A 24,559-nucleotide genomic window follows, 5' to 3' on the forward strand; every position below is an offset into this window, starting at 1 on the left:
GCACATCGTTATTTTGAGTAAATCAACAATAACAAACTTCCGGGTTAAAATGTTGAATTTCACGTTTTCGCACAATTCGGCTGTATACAGTCTACAGTTTCATATCGTGAACGCATTTCACTGAAAAACCTACGTTTTGACTGTTAAACCCAGCGAAGATTCAACACATTTGCTGTCATTCCCGTTGTGCACGCGCCGCTTAAACAGGTGATTTCTCCTCTTCTGGCATATCATGACAGGAGAACCATGTCAACTTTAGATGCGGTTATCTTAGCGATAGTTTGTGTAATACCCTCGATATACATATCGTTGGAAAGCTTAGTTTATGGCCGTTCACGTGAGCACAATAACTTAATTTACTACATTTTACCGAAACGACTGGTTCCGCTTTACAGGGTCACATATATCATGATAAATCCCATCTTTTAAATGCCCAGTAGAATGGCTCAAGTACTGTGATACTATAGAACTGTGGAACTTCTAATATACTACACCCCTACAACAGACACACCTATACACATACACACAAACATAAAGTGCAAAATGATAATAAAGGTAATGTGACAGATGGTCCTGTAACAAGTGCAAACAAAAATAATAATATATAAAATTAAAATAATAATAAAAAAATGTACTACTATGTAACAGGCAACTGATGCTGGAAAACAAACAATCTGTACTACAATTTCCCATCAAAAAATGTGCAACACCATGCTGTAAGTGAAGTAATTTCAAAAACAGAAAGCCACATGTGCATCATTTCATTCGAGTGGTTCACAGATGCAGTGTCTAATTCAATTACTTATTTTTCTCTCAAGGGGTTAATAATACCACTGGGTATGTCTATGAAAAAGCAATAAAAAGACAAGGTTTTTGTTGCAGCCAGGTTAGCTTCTCCGTAATATGCCTGGGTATTAGGCTGTGCAAAATCCACACAAAGATCTTTGCATTGAAGATCTCATTCAGCCTTATGGAATGAAGGAAGGAAGTAGGCATATGTCTGAACATATATGATGGTCTCAACTTGATCTTGACATAAAATAAAATTAAACTAACATAAAAACAAAATTAAACAAAATCAAAATACCTCAAATTCCAATGGAGTCCTGCTCATTCTTAAATTTTAAAATTCAAGGAATTCCTTAGCACATTTCTCAGTATCTGAGATACGAATGTCCTCCTCCTCATAGTCGTCAAAGTTGCTGGTGTCCCCTGGTCCTCGGCACTTTGGTATAATGGGGGCCTCCACCTAGGAAATGGACATGATTAGTATGAACTATAACATGTAAGAATTAGTATGTAAAATGCAGCAATACATATTTAGCCCTTATTGTTTTCACTATACTGGTTTTCCCTTTAGCATCATTTTACCATGTGCAGGGTTCCATGGAAAATTATGCTAAGGTAGAGCCCAGTGCACTGAAGCCTACTGAAAGGGGTCATTTTTCTGTTTAGTACCACAATGTTAAATAATGCAAAACCAAGCATTCTGGATGCACACTGTCAATGACAGACTGGTAAAATGACAGTGTTGTTCCTATGATGGCATGTATGGAAATACATAGTGGCACACACCTTCCTCTCATAGATGGCAATCCAATCAGTTGTTGAAAACCACTTGTGGTTTTTGATGTCATTGACTCCGTTCTTCAGGTTTCCAAAGCGCTTTGTCAGGTCTACTTGAAGCAGGTTCCGAAGCAGGTCCTTCAGGTCTGAACTAAAGTGGGAGGGGAATCGTACCTGGAAAAGCAGGAGAAATCACAATTTTGTTTTACTTTGAAGTGTACCCTCATAGTACAACCTGAAAATCAGCATATTGTTTACAGTACCTTGCCAGACACAATTTTCTCATAGATCTGAATGGGCTGGTCAGCAAAGAAGGGTGGGTATCCTGCTGCCATCTCATAGATCAGAACACCTAATGCCCACCAATCCACAGCTTTATTGTAGCCCTATTAGACATACAAAGAATGAGAGCAAAAGTATTCATTAAAGACCCCAATGAAGAACCCAAACCTGATTTAAGGCCAACTTTCATGTGTACTTAACATACTGTGTCCTTACCTTGCTAAGGATTATTTCTGGGGCCAAGTACTCTGGAGTCCCACACAAGGTCCAGGTTCTACCTTTTACTCTTTTGGCAAAACCAAAGTCTGTGACCTGAAACAGAAAATCATTATAGAAGTGAATTACCTCACAACTCCAGCATGTTGAAAGAATGGACATTCAGTCATGGGTATATAGTTTGATAGTAGACTATGGCATTCAATTTGTGCAAGCTAGTGTGTGTGTGTGTGTGTGTGTGTGTGTGTGTGTGTGTGTGTGTGTGTGTGTGTGTGTGTGTGCGCGTGTGTGTGCGTGTGTGTGTGTTCGTGTGTGTTTGTGTGTGTTCGTGTGTGTGCGTGTGTGTGTGCACATTTGTGTGTGATACATATGTTTGCAATCAGAGTGAATTGATGTCCAAATATAAGATCATCTTCACAAAAAATGACCATATAGTCCATAGAGAAGAGAAGACACCTTAGATTGATGATTTACCTGAATGTATCCTTGTTGGTCGATGAGAAGGTTTTCAGGTTTCAGGTCTCTATAGATGAGGTCTAACGAGTGGAGGTACTCAAACGTAAGGACTATCTGTGCTGCATAAAACCTGGCATGATGTTCACTGGAACACACGGGGGGAGAGAGATACACAGTAAGCACAGACAACTAACTGGCTCACACCAGATGGAAGAAGCATTTCTTTACAGCATCAGAGAGGTCTGAATTAGAGTAAATGTAAATCATCCACAGTTTAATGAGGATCGACTCTAATTAAGGAAGCTAGCTGTTTACCTGAACCTTCCAATTCGCCTCAAGTGTGAGAACATCTCCCCACCTGGAACATACTCCATCACCATGTACAAATTGGAGTTGTCCTAAAAATGTTTGACAAAAGACTGTTAATGGACAGTTTAATTCACAGAGTAACAGAATTAGGGCTAAACTGTAATTCACAATTCCTATTCTGCTTATAATACTTATATTTCATGTATTTATTTATTTATTTATTCGATGGACATGATCAAAACCTCCACATGTTCTTCACTTTGTTCAGACACAAGCTCATTTACATGTCAGTCCGAAATACTAGGAGGTGAGTAGTGTAAAAATCGCCAAAGTTCCGAATTGAGAGTGTGTGCTTTGCTTTAGGGGGCTCAGACTCTGTAAAGCGCCTTGATACGGTTTCATCTGTGCTATACGAATAAAACTGAGTTGGGCTGAATTGAAATAGCCAAACACAGGTTTGCAAACCTGGAAGATATTGGCATCTTATTTTGAAGGTGTAGTCCAGCGCAAGCAACAGTAATGGCAGGGTGTCTTTTTCAAAGTCTCCATAATCCAAAAAGAAAACAATACTGTGATCATGGACGTTGTATGTTTAGTTGAATTCTTACCTTGAAGGAATACTCCAGTCGTACAAGAAATGGGAAGGACACTGCTTGCAATATTTTCTTTTCATTTAAGGTGTGCTCTATCTGCTTCAACTTCACCACCTTGGGAAGAGATTTGAAGAAAAAAAGTCAATATAACTTGCTATAAAAGGACAGAGAGAAAATACTTTCTTGCACTCTTTTGATTGGCTGAAATGAGGACTCTGGATAATGTAGAACGAAAAAACAACAACAACAGCAAAAACAGAATGAACATACTTTCTGTTTGTCCAGAATCTTCATTGCATAGTACTTGTCTGTAGCGCGATGCTTCACCAGCATAACACGTCCGAAGGAGCCTGTGCCAAGAGTTTTCAGTCTGTCAAAGTCATCGAGTCGCGTTGTGCTCTAGAGGAAAGATCACAGAGGCTAGCTTGCATCAGACCACACCCGTCAAAACGAAGTAACAAAATAATAGACATGTGTCGTGGTGGCTTTCTATGAAGAGGTTAAGTGGATGCGTGGGTTAGATAGATTAATGCTCTGTGAGCTACACAGGACTATTCACAACAGATACAACTTCAAGACTGTAAGGCTACCAAGACTTTAGGTGTCTTTGAGAATAATTGCAAGAGTCCCATCATGACAGTTCTACAAAAGGAGAATGAGTAATGTCAATTGTGAGGTATACTGTAACTACATGTTTATTTGACTTAACCTTAAGTAAATTGCAAGTGTGATGTGTCTAGGGGCCAAATGACAAATGAGACCAATGTAACAAATGTCAATTGACAAATGTGTGCTACTACCATTTCTGATGTACTTTTTTAACTACAAGGTACTAACAAATTGGCTACTATGAGTTTGATCTACAGTTTCACTACACACACACACACAGGTGGTGCCAAGTTTAAAATGCATGTTTTGAAGATGATAGAGAAACATATTTTAATGTACAGAGGGCACTGTAGGTATACCAACAGTAAACTAAATTACTGCTTATGTTATGGTATCGTCATATTCTGTGGCATACTATTACAAAATATTATTCTACTATTGTGTGTCTCATGAATCACAAGATGGAGTGTGTTTCATTAGTGGCAGATGAAGAAAAAAAACACAACATCTGAATTTCTGTACAAGTGTAACAACGGACCTAAAAACACATTGTAATTTTATAGAGATATACGTCTACAATTCAGTGAATTTCTACTTCAACTCTCGTGTTTAGTTAGGCCTCACACCTTCAGAACCACAACCTTTCACATCATGAGTTCCTATTTTCGATAAAGACATTTTTACATTCAAACAGTTACAAACTATTGTATTATAGCTCATTTCTTTGCAATTAAATGGTAACTAAGAGGATGGCTGTCTACAGACACAATAACATTTCCTAAAGTCAAATACAACAAAACAGACTAGTTGAAAATGACCACATTCACTGTATGAAATGCCTCTTATAGGCTTTTAAAACATACAATTGACTACTGATCCTATCTGAGCAGCTCTGCAGTATGTGTATCACAAAGCAGGGAATGTTTAGTAAAGTATAACGTACAGGTGCATCTCAAAATATTACAATATCATGGAAAAGTTAATTGCCATGCTCATCTGATTATAGATTAAGAGATATTTTGAGATATTCTTTTTCTTTTCTTTTCTTTTTTTTGATGCAACTGCACAGTTTGTCTTTATAAATATATTATTTTACCTGGGGTGGACAATCCCATTTCCTTAAAAAGTCATCTTTGGCTTTGGCTAAGAACTCTTTCACTAAAGGAGAAAAAACAAACATTAACAGGTGACTTTGTAAGGTATGGATATGGAAGACAACTACAAATTCCTAAAAAACTGAAGTTACGTAAAACACACACAGATTTCTCACAAGTAATGAGTCCAGGTATCCAGCACCTGTCATTGCTTGTAGAGCAGTTAATGCAAGCATAGCACACCGAGAATAACAGGAAGCCCTATGACCTGCCCTCTAGTGTTGATGTGTGAGACATAGTGATGTGGTAGCATTCCAGCAGAGTTTTCCCACACAATTTACCTGAGAATATTCTTATGAGATCACCTGCTTTTGGTTACGAGCAGTACAAAACTAAGCCCCCCATTCAAATTACCATACTGATTGTTGTTTTGGTCCGTTTCCCCCAAACATAACTACCTGCTGTTCATGGGAGCTAACCTCATAGGAGAGAAACAGACCAGTGTTAGCCAAGTGAAATCTTTGCTGGAATGTTCCTTAAAAATGAAATTCCAAGAGATTTCTCAATGTGTATGACAATTCTGACTCCATCTGAAGACCTGTGGATAGCTGAATAAGACAATCTCACTGAAGCCTGACAATCTGTGCCCTTGAGCAGGCCATTGGGGCACTGAAGTAATGTGATCATTCTTATGACATGCAATACATGCTACAATTCAGTGCAGCTCATCACGGAAGGACAAAAGCGTACCAAACAGTTCTGAAGATCGCCAAGCGTTTGCATGAGGAGGAGAGAGGAAAGAGATAGCAGAGAAAGACATACAAGTTAAAGTGAGAGGCATGGAAAAATATGCAGCTAGGTATACCAGCAGCAATTTTAACCGGCAATTTTAACCAGAAATATACAAATGGAAACTTTCTTTTTTTTCAAAAACCTGTCCAGCCACTGTCTGCAAAGAACAGAAGTCATTTGGGGAGGTCTTTGTCTATGTGGTTAACTGAACACTTCCTGTCTTCCTGAGTGCAGTTACAACAAGTTACATACAGTATGAAACTACATCTCAGTTAAACATATACATTTTCTAATGAATGGAAACAAAATAACAAATCTAAATCTATGGAGGAAGAATTAGCATACAGTATATGAAGTGAGACCATCGAGTAACTGAGAAGCACATGTGAGATATTTAAAGCAAACATAAATTGGAAGATCTCCATTCATTTCCATCTTCATTGAAACAGAAATGAACAATACAAAGTCAAATAAAATAAGAGCCAGTACAATTAAAACCATATATACATAAATATATTCATCCATGCAAGTTATGATGTGAATAAAAGACATCTGAACATTTCTCTTGTTACTATTTTTAAGGACAGAGCACTGTATTGCCATGAATGCCAGGTTTATGTATTATCCCTGTGAATGAATACAGCAAATTTCATATTCTGGAGACAAATTAGGAAAACTGAACATGGAAAGAATAACAAAAATAAATAAAATAAAGCGCACTCAATGTAACAAAATGAAGTCGCAGTACCAGATATTATATGTGTACGTACTTTCTCTATCCCAACTCACGGTGTACTCTGAGAGAAGAGGTCCTTCATTTTCTTGTGATTTTTGTTCTTGGCTTCCCTTCCGATACTTAAAAAAGCGGTTTGCCAATACATCTAGCTTTTGGAGAGCCGTGTTAGTGCCCACCGACTGGCCAAAGTTTGGATCTTTCCCTTGAGCCATGAACTCACGCTCGCCCAGGAGTGCTTCCACCAAAGCAATGAACAGAAGCTACAAGTGGCCTAGTCTGAACGGCGCACACTTCCTGTTTTGATGTAGGCCTAGATCTATTTGCAAGACTCTTCAGTTAACCATATACGCGCGTGGTTGGTTGTGCTTCCGGACAATGATAATGCACCTTTTATGTCCTTTTCACTACAGGAGAATAAGAGCAGTTCTGATGAACAAAACCTAAAAATGAAGCTAGATATGTTGCTGAGCCCCATGTTGCAGCAACACTAAAACAATAACTAAAAAATCATTTAAAAAATGAACGTAATTCTGTAATCTTGGACTAGAAGAATCTTTGGCTCAGACACTGTCATTGGGTCAATACTGAGAGTGCAAAATGCTGATTACAGTTTTTCTCAGTTGTTTTGGTGCATTTTCTGCAATTATAGTGCCAACTGCACCACATAGTGTTTAGTATCTTGCACAAAATATTTATATCTCAAAAGCAAGTATTTATGCCAATGAAACTGTCAGTATGCTCAGAATGATAAATCTTCATGCCAATGTGTATGAACTGTTCTGTCATGTCAATATGATGGTTTATTCTCCAAGTATTTTCTATCAAAAATGCACAAAAACAGATTTACTGTATAGGCCTAGGTAAATCTTTCTATACATCTTCAGGTCCCTGTCTGCTGGGACAGATGTACTGTTTGAAATGTGCTTGACAGACTATGACAACTACTAGTTTTGCATGTAATGACTCAAGCAAAGAAATAAAGTCTATTTGTTTTATGGGGTACAACTATTCCACATTGAACCAGTATAGTACATTTTCACCAACATGACAATAGGTATTGAAAATATAAAAAAACAAACAGCAGACATTTACATTTAGATGTATTAATTTAGCTGACGCTTTTATCCAAAGCAACATGTGATAGAATAACTTTATTTAAGCTACAGAGCCACAGCAACACAATAAATTTAAGCTATTGTGCAGAGGAGGCCATGGCTAGGAATCACCACAGCAGACATTTATACACAATAGATGTACTAAAGCATTTACTGTTAGTCAAAAATTGGGAGAAATTGATTGTATGGCGTACACTAATGTGGAATTTGAACAAGCAGTTTTGCAGATCTGACAAATGCACCAAACAGACTGAGAAAAAATAACTGCAAAAATGTAGGCCTATGCAACATGTTGCTTCAGAGATGGAAATGTGAAATGAGTATGCTAAATGTTTTAAAAATACAAAAACATAGTCTAATCTGGTCTCCATTTTAAGGTCACAGTAGTGCAACCCCCAGTTGTACTGTTATATCAATAACATTTGGCAAGTGATTATAAGCAAAATAACCGTCCAGGGATAGACTAAGCGGAAACCGATCTGCCTGGTATCTGGGTAGATTTATGTGATTGGAGTATTTTTAATCGCAAAATAACAGGAAAGCGACTGTGAGAACATTATCAGATTAAATCAACTGTTTCTTCTAACATTCATTTCTCCGCTTATGAATAAAATCGGAGAACTGGAGGGAGAGAGAGAGAGAAAACATTCATCAGCATCTCCAAAATGTTTGGCCTACCTAATTATTATTGTTTACGTGACTTAACCATGCTATTGAATGTATTTTAATTTATAGCCCTAGGCCTATTTCATATTGGAATCATTCTTCTGTTTAGACTCATGCGCTATTTAACTTCATTCCAAAACTACCCCTGGTTAGTATTCAATGAATAAGCACGTACACACTCAGAAGGCATATTTACCACAGAAAGCAAAACTAGTAGCTTGCACTACAACCATCAGCCCCCTATCTATCATATCAGTCCAGAACACACACACACACACACACACACAAGCCTCTCCCTCTTTGAGATGGCCCACTGAAAGACCTGAGAGGAACTAGCCTGCACTACAACTGAAACATCCTCCAAAACACAAGACATTTTAGAACATATTCCTGACACAATTTACAGTATAGTCTACTGATCTACAAATACATGACTGCTTACCAACAATCATATTTGTTGTAACTTTTTAAAAGCTTTATGTAACCCATTTCTTCTCAGGAATGATGATTGCAAAATGTATATGAAGGTGAAAAGCATAATGAGACTTGAATGTAGCAAATTTTGCAAGTTATTTCATCATTTAGGCCTAACATTTGTACCCCAGTCTCTGTGCATTTCAGATTTTCATTAATCAACTGACCGTTGTTTAATATGCATCCAGTAAGCTACTCTCTAGGCTGTGTGACACATCTTCACAAAAATAAGACTGCAAGATTATTCTAAGGTTATTCAAGCAAAACAATACTGAAGCACAGCTGCCACATGTCTGACACAAAAATAGGCTACTTCTCAGCATCGCAAGGGTACATGTAACTTACTAGCCTCACAATCAACAATTATTTATATTTATCAAGTAGGTGTTGGCATTTTAAGCAGGCTGATTCCTCTGCTGTCCTTCATGTACTGCTATCTCAGGTCATGCAAGTTCACATAGCCTCAGGGCCTGGGTCAAGTAAATGAAGCATGCAGCATCTGTAACACTGCAACATTTAACCAGTCTTATATTTCCTAATAAATGGCTGATTAAGGCTTGAGTGGAAGCCAAGGCCTTCACACAGACAAAACCGTGACACCCCCCCATACTGGATCAATGATATTACTACTAGTTCGTGGGCCAGGTGGTTTTCAGAATAGAAAGGTGGCTAGCTGACTGAATTTAGGCCCACTGGTAACTTTATGACGTCAAAGCAGAATTGCCTAAAAGGGCATCTCTGTAGCAAGCTACCTGTCATTGATAGCTCGCTAGCTATGAGCTAGTATTGGTATGACAATCCAACATATCTAACGTTGGTTGGCTCACATGTAACGTTAACGCTATACATTCTGATTAACCGTCCGAACGTGCAAAATAACATCATATGGGATGTTTGTTTACCTACATAACTCTGGTCCACAGTACAGCATTGGAACGCGGACACGACACTTCACACATTTTATCTGACGTGCAGATAATATTTGGATGTCAGACTCATATGGCACTTTGGTTAGCTAGCATCAGTCTAACTCACCACTTTCTAGTTCGTTGCCTCTTTTGGCGGTTGCGGCGTTTCCCATAATGCACAAGTTGAGATGAAAATACAGCAAATAAACAGAGGTTTCGGTGAAGAGAAGAGTGGGTCTTGTTACAGCTTTATTTTCCCGTCCTCAGGTAGCCTGCTAGTCCACCCAAAATCAATTGCTGCAAGTAGCCAGCCACCTTCATTAAATGTTAGCCGGGTAGCTGGCTAGCTAGCTACCCGAAAAATCGACTGTGAGGATCCAACTCGCAACACAAAATAACAGCTCGTGGTTGATTCATGGATGAAGACAGCTCATCAAGCCTGGCATCACTTAACATTGTATACATTGACAGAATTCCATAACTGAGTTAACCTCAGCTACCACCAGAAAGCGGTGGGGTAGCTAGCTAGTTTGACACTATCAATGAAAACAGTGAGCAAACGTTAGCTGTCTAAGCTTCCTCCTAAACAAATCTATGAAGCCCACAGCGGACATGACGTTGCACTCTGACGTCACAGTCGTCAATGAACGCAAAAGGGCATGTTCTTCATGAGTGGGCTCTCGCCCTGGAAATTGAGGATTGAATGGGTGCTGTAGGTAAACAATAAGTTGAAACTTGATTACCACATAAAAGACATCTGGGCCATACACTATGCGCCATACACAAATATTTGACACACGTGAATGAAGTAAATTACGTTTTGTAGATGGACAAACACTAGGAAATAAGCTCCAGCTTGACCAAACCTGACTTTCTTTGAAATAATAATAATAATAATAATAATAATAATAATAATAATAAAACATGCCATGCTACTTAGACTGCTCAGTGCTGTGAGGAATGAGTTTGAAGTTTGAAGTTTGAGGAATGAGTCATATTACCTAGGCCTACGGACACCTATCTTGCTGTGCACCATCAGGTTTTGCCTGCCTTTATCAGTTTCAATGTGTTGGTCTGTATTGTTGATAATGGTTTGATCTCCTCTACAGTGTAGCTTGACTTCTCATTGTTGTAAGGCTCTTTGGACACATGCATATGATAAATTAATAAATGTATCATTTTGTGCATGGATCCATCTCCATGGCTTGAGTTGCTACATTTGTTGAACATCATTTGTGCGTGCATGTGGCATATCACTTGCCATCAATTTGTTGACATCAGGTGACTATTACCATCTGCAGACTACAAATTGACAAAATAAAATGTTTGCATTGCCAGCTTTATTAGCCAGGTGTGCTAATTACTTATATGAACATGTAATGATGTGTTTATCCTTTCTGGGTTTTTTTATGATTTGATAAAGGTCCCAGGCCAAAACGTCAACACTCAACAAATACTTTGATATGGAGCCTGAGTGTGTGGCACTTTTCTCTCTCTATGAGAACTGTAAAGAAGTGACAAATTAAAGAAACACAATGAGTAGTAGTTATTTTACCTTAACATAATTGCTTCAAAGTCACTTTGATTCCACATTGATTAATGCAGTATGTTACATTGCTGTTCCGTGTCTGGAGTGCCCAGTATACTCTAGGCCTATGATGTTGTGGATATGGGCGCATGACCCCTTTCTCTTACAAGAAGATACCCCCAAAGTGCTATGGTACCCCCTTAGTGCTAATCTCAGTGTATTCAAAATAGACAAAATAGGGGATTACATGTGTTACAACATGCTTTGTGCCGGTGCTCAGTATTTTATCCAATCTATGAGCATATAATCTAATATTGGACAGTTTACTGATGGGCCAGGCAGCCTACAGTATAGTTATAAACAGTAGGAGCGACCATCTCCTCTTGTGACTTATTTCCACTCACTGATTTTGAACTTTAATGCTTACTCAAAAAAATTCCAGTGATCTGAAACACATGATTTTGGATTCTCAACTATTTTTTTTTTATAGATATTTATAGAAAATATAGAATGTCAATCTATATAAAATGGCAGATGACTGAGGAGAGAATAAAGCTATTTGCTATGCAGTGTTCTTATTTAGTATATTTTGAATACACATTTTGTTATTATAATGCTATTACACCTGAATACATTGGCAACACCCATATTGAGTTGTACCTGTGGTGTAACTAACTGAATTTCTATAATTCTCATGTAAGCGGCAGTCCACCCTGTGGTGACCAAATGAACCTTGTGTATCGTTCCGGGTCGGCACTGACTAGTCTACTTAGCCTATCATTTTGTTGGATAATTATGAAGGCCTTGTCCTTGTATATGCTATGCATCAGCCTCATTCATTATTGATTCTATGTAGAATAGTTTAAGTCGTTTTAATAATAGTCGTTTAATAATTTCTCAAATGACATTGTGACTATAATAAATCCAAAGAAAGCCATTTCTCTGCAGAAAGCAGGCCTTGATACATCCCCTTCCCCTTCCAACCAATGATGAATTATGTCCCCTGGCGTTCTGAAGGTAACTTAATATACTGTATTTATGAATATTCATAACTAGGGAAACCAGAAACATTATATGGGAGGAGAACCAGAAACACATGAACTCAATGAAGGTGATAGTGAGGATCTGATTAACTGGCCTGCATGTTTTAGGCCTATTGTGGGATCTGACTCCCTCTAGTGTTTTAAACTGTGCAATCCGATTACAGCAATAAAGCAAATCAGTGTAGACTAATCACATTCTCTGTATGAGGATTAGTTGACATCAGTAAACATATGATTCAAATATTAGCTTTAAGAGTATGACTCAACATATCTTAAAAACTAATGCAAATGTAGCCTATTGGAAAATGCCACTGCATGGTTAAGGGGTGATGCATCTCAAAGCACATTTTGTTATTACCCCGCATTGATGCAAACCAAAAATTAAAGTAGGCATACTAATAATTGACTGTTTCGATATAGGCTATTTTAAGTGTCTGCATGCATTTGAAGAGAGGTTGTTAAATGTAGCCTGTACAAAATAAACAAGGCCCGCATGCAAGCTGCTATTTCTACGTTCAATTATTCACCTGAAAACCTAAAAAAAACTAATAAGCCTTATTGTAATTAAAGAAGTAGCATTGTGTGCGTGAATATGCAGTTTGTTATATCTCGCGTAGGGATAAAGGGTTTGTCGTGTTGTGAAGGCATCGTGCTCTTCTCCATGGTGATGACACTTCGCCCTCTCCCCCCTTCTTCAGCGAAATGGTTCAATCTATCGACGACGCTTAACCCGCTGTATTTAGTATTGACTGTACGCCGAAGAACAGGTTCATTCACTTGTTACAGCTTTGTGTCATCTAAAGTCTTAATCAAGACACGTTAAAATGACAGCGGTAAACTATTCTGGTGCATACAGACATAACAAATAAACAAGCAACAACGTGAGGGACCGATTGGCACGCTGTAGTGGGCAGTATTTGCTTCACCAAGGAGCCTATGGTTGAGGTAACGTAATGTCACGCATGAAGCTACTTTCGTTCTTTCCCTAACAAAATAAGCTAACAAAATTCACATTATAGCTCATTGATGTATGCTCATTTATCAATGAAGAGATAATACCAAAGTGAATACCAAACGTGCCTGTACTGCATTCTGTCGGCTTTATTACAATGCGTCCCTCTCCTCGAAAGCTAACGTTAGGCTAACGTTCTGGACCAGGTTCTCGGAGGAAACAGCAGCAGGACCACTAGCAGGGATTCAATTGTATCACGGCTACCAACATATGACATCATCTTAAGCATCCTTTAGTAACTTAGCCTTTTTCGTGTAATCATTTTAGGATTTGAAACAGTGTTCTTACTTATCACCAAAGCAAATAGGTGTTGTTTTGTGTCTCCTGAATGCTTAATTTCATGTGGGCTATGCTCTCACGTTCACACGGGCCTAGCTTATTGTGAGGTGAGGTGTCCTAATGAACCTATTGTTTCAGTTGCCTTGTTGACTGGTGAAAGCTATTTCTGAGTAGGCCTAGGCCAGTGTCGGTACAAGTTAGGCTACTACGTACTTACTGGCCAGAATAGGACAAAAATAGTCTGCATCAAGCATCCTTACTGTATTCATTCAGTATAGGACTATTTGTGGGTATGTGTAGGGTATGATGTTGGCTACTGTAGGCTACTGTATTAGAAGTGTAAACTGGGCTTGCCTTTGACATGTATCTAAGTAGCCCAAGTCTTGTTATTTGACTGCTCTATTTGGGATGGGTTTAAATATTAGCCCTGTTTGGAAAAAAATATTTATCATCACAGACAGCTGAAAAAAAAAAGAGTTTAGCTAAACAAAATTTAGAAGACAAGACTGTGATTGAGATGGTCTTGGCCAACTGAAAGAAGGTTGTTCAGACATTCGTTGATATTTACGTGGTACCAGTCCCACAGATATAAAACAGGTGCACCTGACATGGCACTTAGGCTACTGTGAGTTTGCGAGTGTCATGCCACTACAAGTATTGTAAACAGATTATGATGACTTGATGATTTGAAATGCAAATGACTCCATGCATTCAATAATTCCTATTCAGCCTTTTTGTTTTATTGTTATATTAGTTTCTGTTTGTTATTTTTGTGAAAGGAAATACAATTCTGTGGGATCATTCTATGAATTTCTCAGCTGTTGATACAACTGGCCATAGGGAAACTTGCCCATTAAATCCTCTTACAGGTTATCAGTCTAAAGCCTATCTATTGGTTGGATTAGAGAATACAAAGCCCTTGATACCTAATCCATTTATCGCAATAATATGAGATACAGTAGGCTAATTCCTGAACATTGTTGCCACTGAGATGAATTATGCTTTCATGAGCTTATGTTAGAAACCAGATCTATGGCTTACACAAGCAGCATTTGACTCAAAGGTGCAAATCGGTTAGTTAGGTAACTTGCCTGTGTCTCAGTTTACCCCATGTCATTAAGGCATTGAAGCCAGACACAGAGCTTATTACATGTTGTCATGACAACAAAGAGTGTAACATTGTTTTGGGTTTGCCCTAGGCTGCTGTGTAGTTGAGCAGAACTCTGCAAGTCCTGCTACACTACACCTAAGAAAGAACTGTGGAGGTGGTAGATAAAAATGATCATCCCACACTGTACCATCTGACAGTGGCCCTGAACTGCATTACTGTTCTGTGGACACACTCTGGAGGAGTGTTCACTTCATACTATGTAGTCTCGCATGTTTGTAGCTTTAATGATTGTATGATTTCATGTAGGCCATGTGTTTGGTATGGAACACACTTATTTGACTTGTTATATAATTGCCTCGTTCAGTCAAGCCAGACAGGCCGGCCCATTCATGGCACTTAATGATGATGCAATCAGAGACGTTCAGTGGCCTCCAGCCCTTTACTGCATCCAGCATTCATGCGGTCTCCCCACTGTATCCCAGGCACCGCTCCATTATCCCAGCTCCCGATGATCTCATCTCTGGAATTCTTCTGTGGAATGTAACCCATCTTTGGTCCATTCTTGAATTTCCCCTTGGGGATCAATAAAGTATCTATCTATCTATCTATCTATCTAACCCGCATTCCAAATAGATCTGTCGTAATGATATTTGTGAATGTCTTGATAATTAGGTCTATGAGAGTTGCAAGATGTCTTATGGATGGTGAAATGCACTATCGAACCATTATGTGAAAAGGCAGTTTCATGCAAGTGTTAATTTAATGGCACATCCATGTCGTTGTGTCTTTAACACGAGGCTTTAAATGTGAGAACTGTATGGAGGCAACAGCTGCTTGGTTCTCAGCTTCTCACTGATATATTTATACTCATGTAATAATATGCGTGATCACTGGCTACTCCCTATCTCTGTTGTGATCAGGTGTCACGTGAGCATACTGGATGGGCTGCAGTTACACTGGCTTGAAATTCAGTCTCAGTGTGATCTGATCCGACCACATTCCAGTCTCCACGTGTAAAGTGTGCATTTAAAGTGTGCTGTAATGTACAGTAGCTAGGATAGACTAATCAGATAGATTATATCAGTAGATTATACTGTATGTTGTTTACATACTGTCCTGCATTACATGCAGGCACCAGGCAACTGTTCAGGTAGACTGAACTTGCGAGGCCTAAACTGTCAGGCACTAAATGGAATTCCTTCTTTTGCTGTAGCCTGCCTGTTATCTGAGACTATGCTGATGATCAGTATGTCTGTATTGTTATAATCTGTATTGTTTCAATATTACTAATGTAGAACGATGCAGCGATGCCTAGTGGGAACCTTAATGAGTGACCGCATTACAGCAGCCCTGCTTGGGTTGTTTAGGGGGGCGGACCTCTGCTCCCCCATCAGATACAATTTTGGAGAAGCACTGAAAGACAGCGCCTGTGCCATCTCCATTCTTTCTCACTCGCTCCACAGGAATTTGATCTTTATTATTGTGGTACCAGGCTTGGGACCCGTTACACAAGCAGTAGGCAGGTCCTCAGATGACCTACACTGTCAGGCATTAGACTGAACTCTTCTCTTGTACCATAGCCTGTCTGTCGTCTTGGACTATAATGATGATCAGGTGTTCAGCTGATTAGCACTATATGCGATCATAGTTTTCTTAAAACCACAGACATTCAGTGTATTTCTTTTATTTTGATCAAAATGAATATTAACCACAGTGAATATGGTCTCATTGTGATATTAATTGTGTTTTTAGTTGGACTGAAGGAAGGACTGAAGATGAAATTATATTTAGATTTTTTCATACATTACACATGTATTAGTCTGTAATTAAATGGTATATTTATCTGTTTTCATTTTAAAAAAAAAACTACAGTTAGCCTGCTCGGTGGGAAGGAGTTTAGTTCTTGGCCGGGCATCTTCTTAGTCTGTTGAATCCAACTTGTTACATCTGAATCACAAGACTTTGTTGTCCTTTAATGCAGGCCCTTTTATAGATATTTGACATTTCGTTTGATTGTTGTCTATGAGGGTCTTCTTGTTACATCTTGCTGTGACTATTAATGAAATGATAGACAGTTGCACATGTTTTGAAGCTCTGAGAGCCTCTGTTCTTTGCGAGAAGGTGAGCCTCTCAAGTGAGCATCTTTTTAGTGTTGTGTCTCATAGAAGAGATAGGCCTAGACAACAGAAGCAATGAGCTCCTTTTGAAGGGAAAGAAAGGGAAGAATAAAAAAAAAAACCTACTTTGTGTCAGGAAACCTTCTGATGAGCAACAATAGTCGATTTGTTAGTGACTTTCTCACTGTCACTGCCAGTTTATTTTTCTACAGTAGGCTAGTAGTGTTGATTTGTCTGTTTTATTGAGCTGAGATTGTACATTCTCATGCACCTCTGCTTAGTGTAAATAATGGGCCTAAAATATACAGAATCATCTAGGTGGCCATTGTTTGACACAGGTGACATGCTTACTCTTCCTTTTATGGGAGCATTTGTCTGCCATTGACAAGAATACTTTTTGAATAATACTGGTGATTGTTTATCAGAGTCTTTACAAAACAGGTTTGACCTGATATATCAGATGTTTGATTTTTTAATGCATTTAACTAGTTGTTGTATTCCTGCAGATCATGGAGGGCATAGTAGACTCCCAGAAACAACCTAGAAATATTGCATATCCTCTTTTAAACCAGAACAAAAAAACATATCTTGTCATAGGCCATCTAGCCTGGATACATGAACAAAACTGTTGCTAAATGTAGCCTAAATTGAGGGGCACGAAGACGAGTGCACTGGGTAATGGAGCCTCACGATTATCCCCATCAGTGCTTGGTACTGTGTCAGTGGATCTGTTTGAGAATCTCCATCATCTAAAGTCTGTTGTGGCACATTGTCATCATGGTAATCACATTTGAGGGTTGTAAGGAAATAGGCAGATATCCTGTTACTTCTTCATGACACCACACACCACAACAGACTCGTAAATGACTGTGTGAGTGTCTGCAAGAATTGTTTAGTGTGTTTCTGAATAAGCTTTATAGCACGATACATTATTTATTCTAGTGCTGTGCAAGACTACACCATGCGACAGTGCAGAGTTCATTAAACAGTGTTCTCTTAATAACATATTCATAACACAGGACATTTTTTTTGCATCATTATGTTTTATCTTGCACAGTGTAGGCCCTCCATTTTCATTCTGGACCTGGAGTAGGTGTCCTCGTCATCGTGACTGATCTGTATTGATGGACCTTTTTAATGACTCAGCTTTGTTAGGCCTTGTCAAAAGACAGAAAAGCCTGCAGGGTGAATCAAGGGTCTAGCTACCAGCAGAATCTGCACGCCTTGCTCTCTACCCTTTTCAATGGAATAACACCCTTGCCCTTACGTGTATTCCCCGTTTTTTTTTTTTTTTTTTTTTTAAATGAATGCAATTTCAACATCCAGATCCTGATCCAAATGGTTATGTAGGAGGACCGACTGAGATATGGTCACTTTTCCTTATGTGTGAAAGAAAATCCCGCACACTGTCCATTACGCATGCATATTTATTTACAACGTTTCGGTCATAGACCTTCCTCAGGTGAATTTACCTTAGGTGAACTGACCTTCCTTTAGGTGAACATTTGTAAATAAATATGCATGCATAATGGACAGCGTGCGAAATTTTCTTTCACAAGTTTAACTGGGTAACGTATGCCGACGCACCTGTCCCTACAAAAGAGGTGTGCAAAAGCGTTTTGTAAACTGAACACTTTTCCTTATGTGACGTAAGTATGAAGTCAATTGGACCAGTATGTGAGTGGACACACAAACCCAATAACAATACCCTTGACCTCTGTATCAGGGCGAGGGTGAATATGATCTCTGCACCACGCTAGCATTTGATAGTAACAGTGGATCTGCATATGACCATGCATTGTATAGGCTCCTGAGTGTCCTCTGCCGTTCCTCTTCCCAGTGAGGTTGTCTGTGTTGCTCTTGTTTAGTTTTTGTCCAGGTCACTGCTGTGGTCTTAAGTCTCGTCAGTGGTAGAGGTTGTGGGTGACAGTGCAGTCAAAGCATCTTCCTCCATGCATTTATATCAATGTGAGAAACTGGGCCCTTATAACTACAACTATGATTGGTTCAAAGGGTTCGTTTTTTGAAAATGGTTATACAGTATTGAAACGTATGAAATGTATGGCTTGATGTGAAGTCACTGGTGGTGGCTGAGTCACAGGGAGTCCAATAATATAAACAGTTTTGTTTCTGTAATTCTGTAAAGGAAACCACATAGACTGTTGTTCTTGTATCCTTTACATATTAATAATTCATATAATGATAAAACAAAAAGCTAATGTTATTAGGCTCATAGTTCTGAATTCTTTATGGCTATTAATTATGTATCTGATGCATCTATGTACTCTTTTGTTTCATTACTTGATGTGTTTCTAGTTTTAAGTATTACAAAAACATAGCAAATGCATTGTCTACAGTTTCAGTTTCTTAGTTCAATGCAATGGACAGTTTAATAAGAGAACGCTTCTTTGTTCAAAGGGTCTTACAAGATGACAAAATGGTTGCCTTTGGCACAGTTAGCATCAGACTACTGTTCAGGGGCAGTGAATTCTTCACCAGTCCCATTTATATTTCTCACTGCAGCTCCTGACATAATTGATGGCCTGGCTTCCGTATTTACGCAGTACTCTTAGTGGACACCAGGTGGCAGGCTGGAGCCACCCTAGTTTTTCCGAGATGCACAGATTTCCACTTTAATACAGGCTCTCTCTCTTTCTGTCTCCCTCTCTGTCTGTGCATCTGGAAAAAAGAGCAATATGGAGCAGATATTAAGGATCCTGCTGATGCTCTCTAAAGAAATCAACTCTAACTTGATTTTATGATTAGGCCCAGGGCCTGCTTGGTGTTGCTGCCAAAGTGATTTATGAGCCGAGCCCGGAGCAGGCAGGCGGGGCAGGTGATTACCGCTGTGACTCATTTGTCATGAAAGGGCCTCCTTTACGAGGGAAATATATGTTTGAATAGTAAATAGGAGCTTAAATACCCAGTCGTAAAGTGATAGCTCCAAGTGCAAAATAAAAACTTAGACAGATGTCGCGTCGCGACAGTTTTTTAGCTTGTAAAAAAAGTTTTCAGGAAGTTCAGGCTCAGATTGTGTAGCCAAAATCACTCAAAACATTGACGCTTTGAACCATGTAGAGCTTGTCTGTGTTGTTTTGTTTGTCTATGCATTCAAAGGTAGAAATCATTAGGGCTGCAGTTAATGACTATTTTCATAGCCAGTTAATCTGTTGATCATTTTTGTTCGTTTAATTTGATGAGTTGTTAAATTGATAAAATGTGAGAATGAGAAAATGGTAAAAAATAAAATAAAAAAAATTATGTTCTATGAAAATTAAAATCTATGTTCAATGGCAAACAAATTAGTTCACTGTTGTAGAGGAGCAAGTAAAGCAGAAACTGTTTTAAAGAATTTTAAAAAGCTGCAATCAGTAAATTTGGCGGCGTTTTCCTTAAAAAGTGACCCAAAACGATTACCAAAATAGTTGATGATTAATTTAATAGTTGCCAACTAATCGATTATTGTTGTAACCCTAGCAACAATCCTAGAAATGAAAGAAATGTCATTATATTATCGGTTTAGACAAAATCTGTTGAAAAGTAAAGTTATTTCTATAATAGAAATGCTATGCCAAATTAGTTTATCTTTTTATTTTTCTGTTTGTTAAAGGACCAGTGTTGTTGTTTGTTTTTGTTTTGACCTAAAGAATAACATGAGTCCGGGAAATCATTTTTAAATTCTGGCCGCTAAACACACCATTTTAGCAGCGTTTTCTGTCTGACTCTCATGGACATTCCCTTGTGTATCATTGTAGCCTAGTACCACATTTCACTGCTTGACTAAGTGAAAACATACCGAACGTGGAAATCGCCATAGTTACTTAACTTATGTTGACAATGGAGAAAACATTTAGCCTAGCTGTATTCTAACAGAAATTACTTTTACAAACATATTTGTAGAATCAATCCACAGCCGTTGTTTGGTGAACGGAGGTGCAAATCATCTCCCTTCCTTTCTTTGGGTTTACCTTATGATTTTCATGAACGAGGCTATCACAGTGAGTGCATGCTAAAGCCCCCCTCCAACCCTTAAGTCATCGCCGCATATGCTACAATACCGTTTGTCTTTTGTTACTAGTCTATTAGTCAATCCTTTATACATTTTGCCAGTATTGAAATGAGCTGAGTGTGCCAGTTCTCTGGCCTGCCACCGCAAAATACACACAAAGGAAACACAGATAGGCTGCATGCAGTGTGTTGACTCTCTGAGAAAACCTCTTCTATCTAAAGAAGATGATACATTTGAAACCCTGTTTTTGGAGAGAAACCGTGGAGAAGAACAGCGGGGATGTTGGGGTCTGCGGGTGTTGGGAATATGGGGCGATGGGTGCCGTGGGGGGTTGGAGTTGGTGTGGGGGGGGGGGGGGGTCAGAGTGCTGCGGGGTGGCATGGGACACGTCTGCAGAGGGCCACAGAGAGTTAATGGATCCTGGAGGCCAGGGGTGGCCAGTGAATGGATTAGCCTGCATAGTGCAGCTCCTGCCGCCTGTGCGCCTCCTTAACTGGAAATGCTGAACTGTATCCTACCCTGGGGAGCGCTGGAGTCAGCACACAACTCATCAGCTTTCTGCACACCCCTAACCCAACCCAACCCAACCCAACCCCCCCAGTCTTTTGCATTTGCTGGAGATATTACTGACACGGAGGGGTGTGTGTTTGTGTGTGTTTTTGTGTGTGTGTGTGTGTGTGTGTGTTTGTGTTTGTGTGTGTCTGTGTGTGTGGTCACGGGATGTGGTCAGATGCTGGGATGCAGTTTGGGGCTTACGATGTTTCATTAAGTTTAGCCGCTTAGCGTTTCAGATGCTTGAAAAGTTGAGGTTTGATCTCATGCTGAGCTATTGATATTTATGGGTTGTTAGCACAATATGTGCAGACAGTTTTGAAAATGATGCAAGCATGAGAGAAAAGGTATTGACGTGAAAATGAAATTTAGACATAAATAACACACAAGACAATGTCTCAAATGTTCTTTTATATTGATGTTGCAGATGTTGAAAATGCTATTGCATCAGTGACCTTAAAACTGAGAACAATCTATTGCACTGTTGTGTCAGATTATATGCCGAGAACAGTAATCAGTCCAGTTTTATATGGCGCCACATCTTGTCGCGATATTTGATTTGTGAGAATCCACTTGGGATATTGATGACTTTCTGATTTCTTTGAGTCTGCCCAACTCATCATAACTCTCTTTGGAGATAAGGAACCACTGTGACTGTGAGTGATCTAAATGGGTTGAATTCTCTTTCTCTCGGCAGACGTCTTGACAGGGACCTGGATGCTCTCGCTGGGCACCGTGCTGCTCGGTGGCTTCTCTGACTCCAAAGGAACCTCCCCTCCATTCTCCCAGCCCTCCATGAGCCCAAGGTGGTGGCCGGCATCCGATGATTCTGCCCACCTGCTGCAGCCATAGCGCCAACCACCCAGACCAGGGAGACGAAGTCGTAGGATTGGCAGGACAGCCCGACCCGCCCTCTGACCCGTCGACTTGTGAGATGCCCTCGCTCCCCGACAATGGAGGTGAGTGTGTGTGTGTGTGTGTGTGCTGGCCCTTTCACCCGACACATCTGATGCACCATTACCTCACCGGCGCCAAGGGCCCTGGAACGGCTCACGTGAGAATGCGAGGACAGCTGCTGATGAGACGCCACACATGCAGACACACACACACACACACACACACACACACACACACACACACACACACACACACATTCACACATGCACAAACAGTATACTGTACATACATGTACACATAATGCAGATATACACATAGATGTATATACATGCACAAATGTACACACACACACACAGAGAGAGAGAGAGAGAGAGAGAGAGACACACACACACACAGAGAGAGACACAAACACAGACCCTCACTCACACACACATCGAGAGAGAGAGAGAGACACACACACACACACACACACATACACAACACTCACTTATGCATGCACACAGAGACACAGTCAGTGCTGGTGTGTCAGTCTTTTGTCATTGTCTCTGCCTACAAATGACAACACAAGGTCATCTCGCTTGCAAACAAAAGACAATAAGCCTGGCTTCTCTTGCCTTTTCCCCGTGTTCTCAATATGTATCCTTTTGAGTACATTTGCACAGGAACTATTTTTTTATCTCAATTGTGCCTAGAGTGGTGACTTTCAACTAGTGACCTCCTCCTCTGAGATCACAATGCCTCTTCTCTGTGCTGTTGTCCCCTCAGAGGATCAAGGAACATCCCCCGTGAATCTGCCATCTGCCCTGGCCTATCAGAACACGGGGAAGAGGAAGGTCCGCACCAAGAAGAAGAAAGGAATCATCTCAGCCAACGTAGCAGGAACCAAATATGAAATAGGTACTGAAACATGGCAGGAACCAAATATGAAATAGGTACTGAAACGTGGCAGGCACCAAATATGAGATAGGTACTGAAACGTGGCAAGAACCATACATGACATGCCGTATTTTCCGGACTATAAATCATTCCGGAGTATACTGTAAGTCGCATCAGTCAAAAAATGCCACATGAAGAGGAAAAAGCCATATAGAAGTCACACTGGATTATAAGTCACATTTATTTAGAAACGTATTTCACAAAATCCAAGACCAAGAACAGGCAGAGGCTATGTAACTGAACGCAAAGGCCACAAAGAGAAGGAGTGAATGAGTGAAAAGAGAAGCAGCGATAAGAAGGCAGCCAGGAGGAAGGTAACTGTAAAACAATTTACAATGGATTCACTGATCCAAAATGCTGATGTGGTACACAAAAATTTAGCTTAAGTGTGGAGAACAGCCTACAGTGCAATCATAATTTGGTTTTAAAAAGGATGTGCACCAAAGATAAAAGACAAAGCTGAGGCCGAGCTGGGTGATAAGAGGAGGGTCCGACGTATTTTTAAAGCAATTTACAAAAGATTCACAGAATGAAAATGCTGATGTAGTACACAGACATTTAGCTGAATATGTGGCGAATGCAACGCAATCAAGCATTTTGGGCGATGTGGAGTCACAATCTGGCAGCAGTTTAAATGCTCCCAAGATGAAAAAAAGGATGTGCACAAAGGATGAATGGCAAAGCTGAGGCGAGCCAGGCCATGGGGCCCGACGTTAAAGCAATTTACAAAAGATTCAGTGAACTAAAATACTGATGTGGCACATGAAAATGTAGCTAAAAATGTGGAGAATCCAATGCAATAACGCATTTTGGGTGATGTGGAGTCACAAGCCGGCAGCAGAGCAAATAGCCTACTTGCGTGAGGCTAATTATTTCCTCCGCCAAGGAGGTTATGTTTTTATCGGGGTTTGTTTGTCTGTCTGTCTGGTTGTTAGCAAGACATCTCAAAAACGTATGGATGGATTTCGATGAAATGTTCAGGTAAGGTCTGAAATGACCCAAGGAAGAAACTATTACATTTTGCGTGTGATCCGGATCACCGTCTGGATCCAGGAGGCGCTTGGCGAATGCCTGAGTGCTTTTCTAGTTTAGAAATGTGTTTCACAGCATCCAAGAACAAGAACAGACATTATTTGGTTGTAGGCCTATCCAGACTTTCCAGTCCAGTTGTCTTTAAGTTAATGTTTCAGGGGTAGGCCTGCACAATTGTGCATAGGCCTATAACGGCTCTTTCTCAGTTATCACAAGTCTAGAGCGCC

At 39.7% G+C, this 24,559-nt stretch overlaps 2 protein-coding genes across 4 annotated transcripts in view; one reads left to right on the forward strand and one right to left on the reverse strand.

Moving 5' to 3' along the window:
* Positions 1 to 407: 407 nt before the first annotated feature.
* prkacba (protein kinase, cAMP-dependent, catalytic, beta a) lies at positions 408 to 10,387 on the reverse strand. Of its 3 annotated transcripts, XM_062555620.1 has the most exons (11): positions 6,688 to 6,907; positions 5,128 to 5,189; positions 3,693 to 3,821; positions 3,438 to 3,536; positions 2,836 to 2,918; positions 2,539 to 2,665; positions 2,065 to 2,160; positions 1,830 to 1,952; positions 1,576 to 1,740; positions 1,088 to 1,249; positions 408 to 967 (listed from the first exon to the last, which is right to left on the reverse strand). In XM_062555620.1, the coding sequence occupies exons 1-10, from the start codon at positions 6,863 to 6,865 to the stop codon at positions 1,124 to 1,126; spliced, it is 1,188 nt and encodes a 395-aa protein (XP_062411604.1). In that variant the 5' UTR covers positions 6,866 to 6,907; the 3' UTR covers positions 408 to 967; positions 1,088 to 1,123. The 3 variants fall into 3 exon arrangements, with proteins under 3 accessions (XP_062411604.1, XP_062411605.1, XP_062411603.1); XM_062555621.1 differs by lacking the exon at positions 6,688 to 6,907 and adding an exon at positions 9,944 to 10,387 and having other exon boundaries at positions 408 to 1,249; XM_062555619.1 differs by having other exon boundaries at positions 408 to 1,249.
* Positions 10,388 to 13,098: 2,711 nt separating this feature from the next.
* The window catches only part of ttll7 (tubulin tyrosine ligase-like family, member 7), a 66,675-nt gene continuing 55,214 nt past the window's right edge, over positions 13,099 to 24,559 (forward strand). The window contains exons 1-3 of the mRNA XM_062556126.1: positions 13,099 to 13,332; positions 22,165 to 22,426; positions 23,130 to 23,261. Coding sequence (XP_062412110.1) covers positions 22,291 to 22,426; positions 23,130 to 23,261 — 268 coding nt within the window. The 5' untranslated portion in view covers positions 13,099 to 13,332; positions 22,165 to 22,290. The remainder of the gene's footprint in view (positions 13,333 to 22,164; positions 22,427 to 23,129; positions 23,262 to 24,559) is intronic.

This window comes from Sardina pilchardus, chromosome 15, assembly GCF_963854185.1.
Source record: "Sardina pilchardus chromosome 15, fSarPil1.1, whole genome shotgun sequence".
In the NCBI taxonomy this organism is placed as follows: Eukaryota; Metazoa; Chordata; class Actinopteri; order Clupeiformes; family Clupeidae; genus Sardina; species Sardina pilchardus.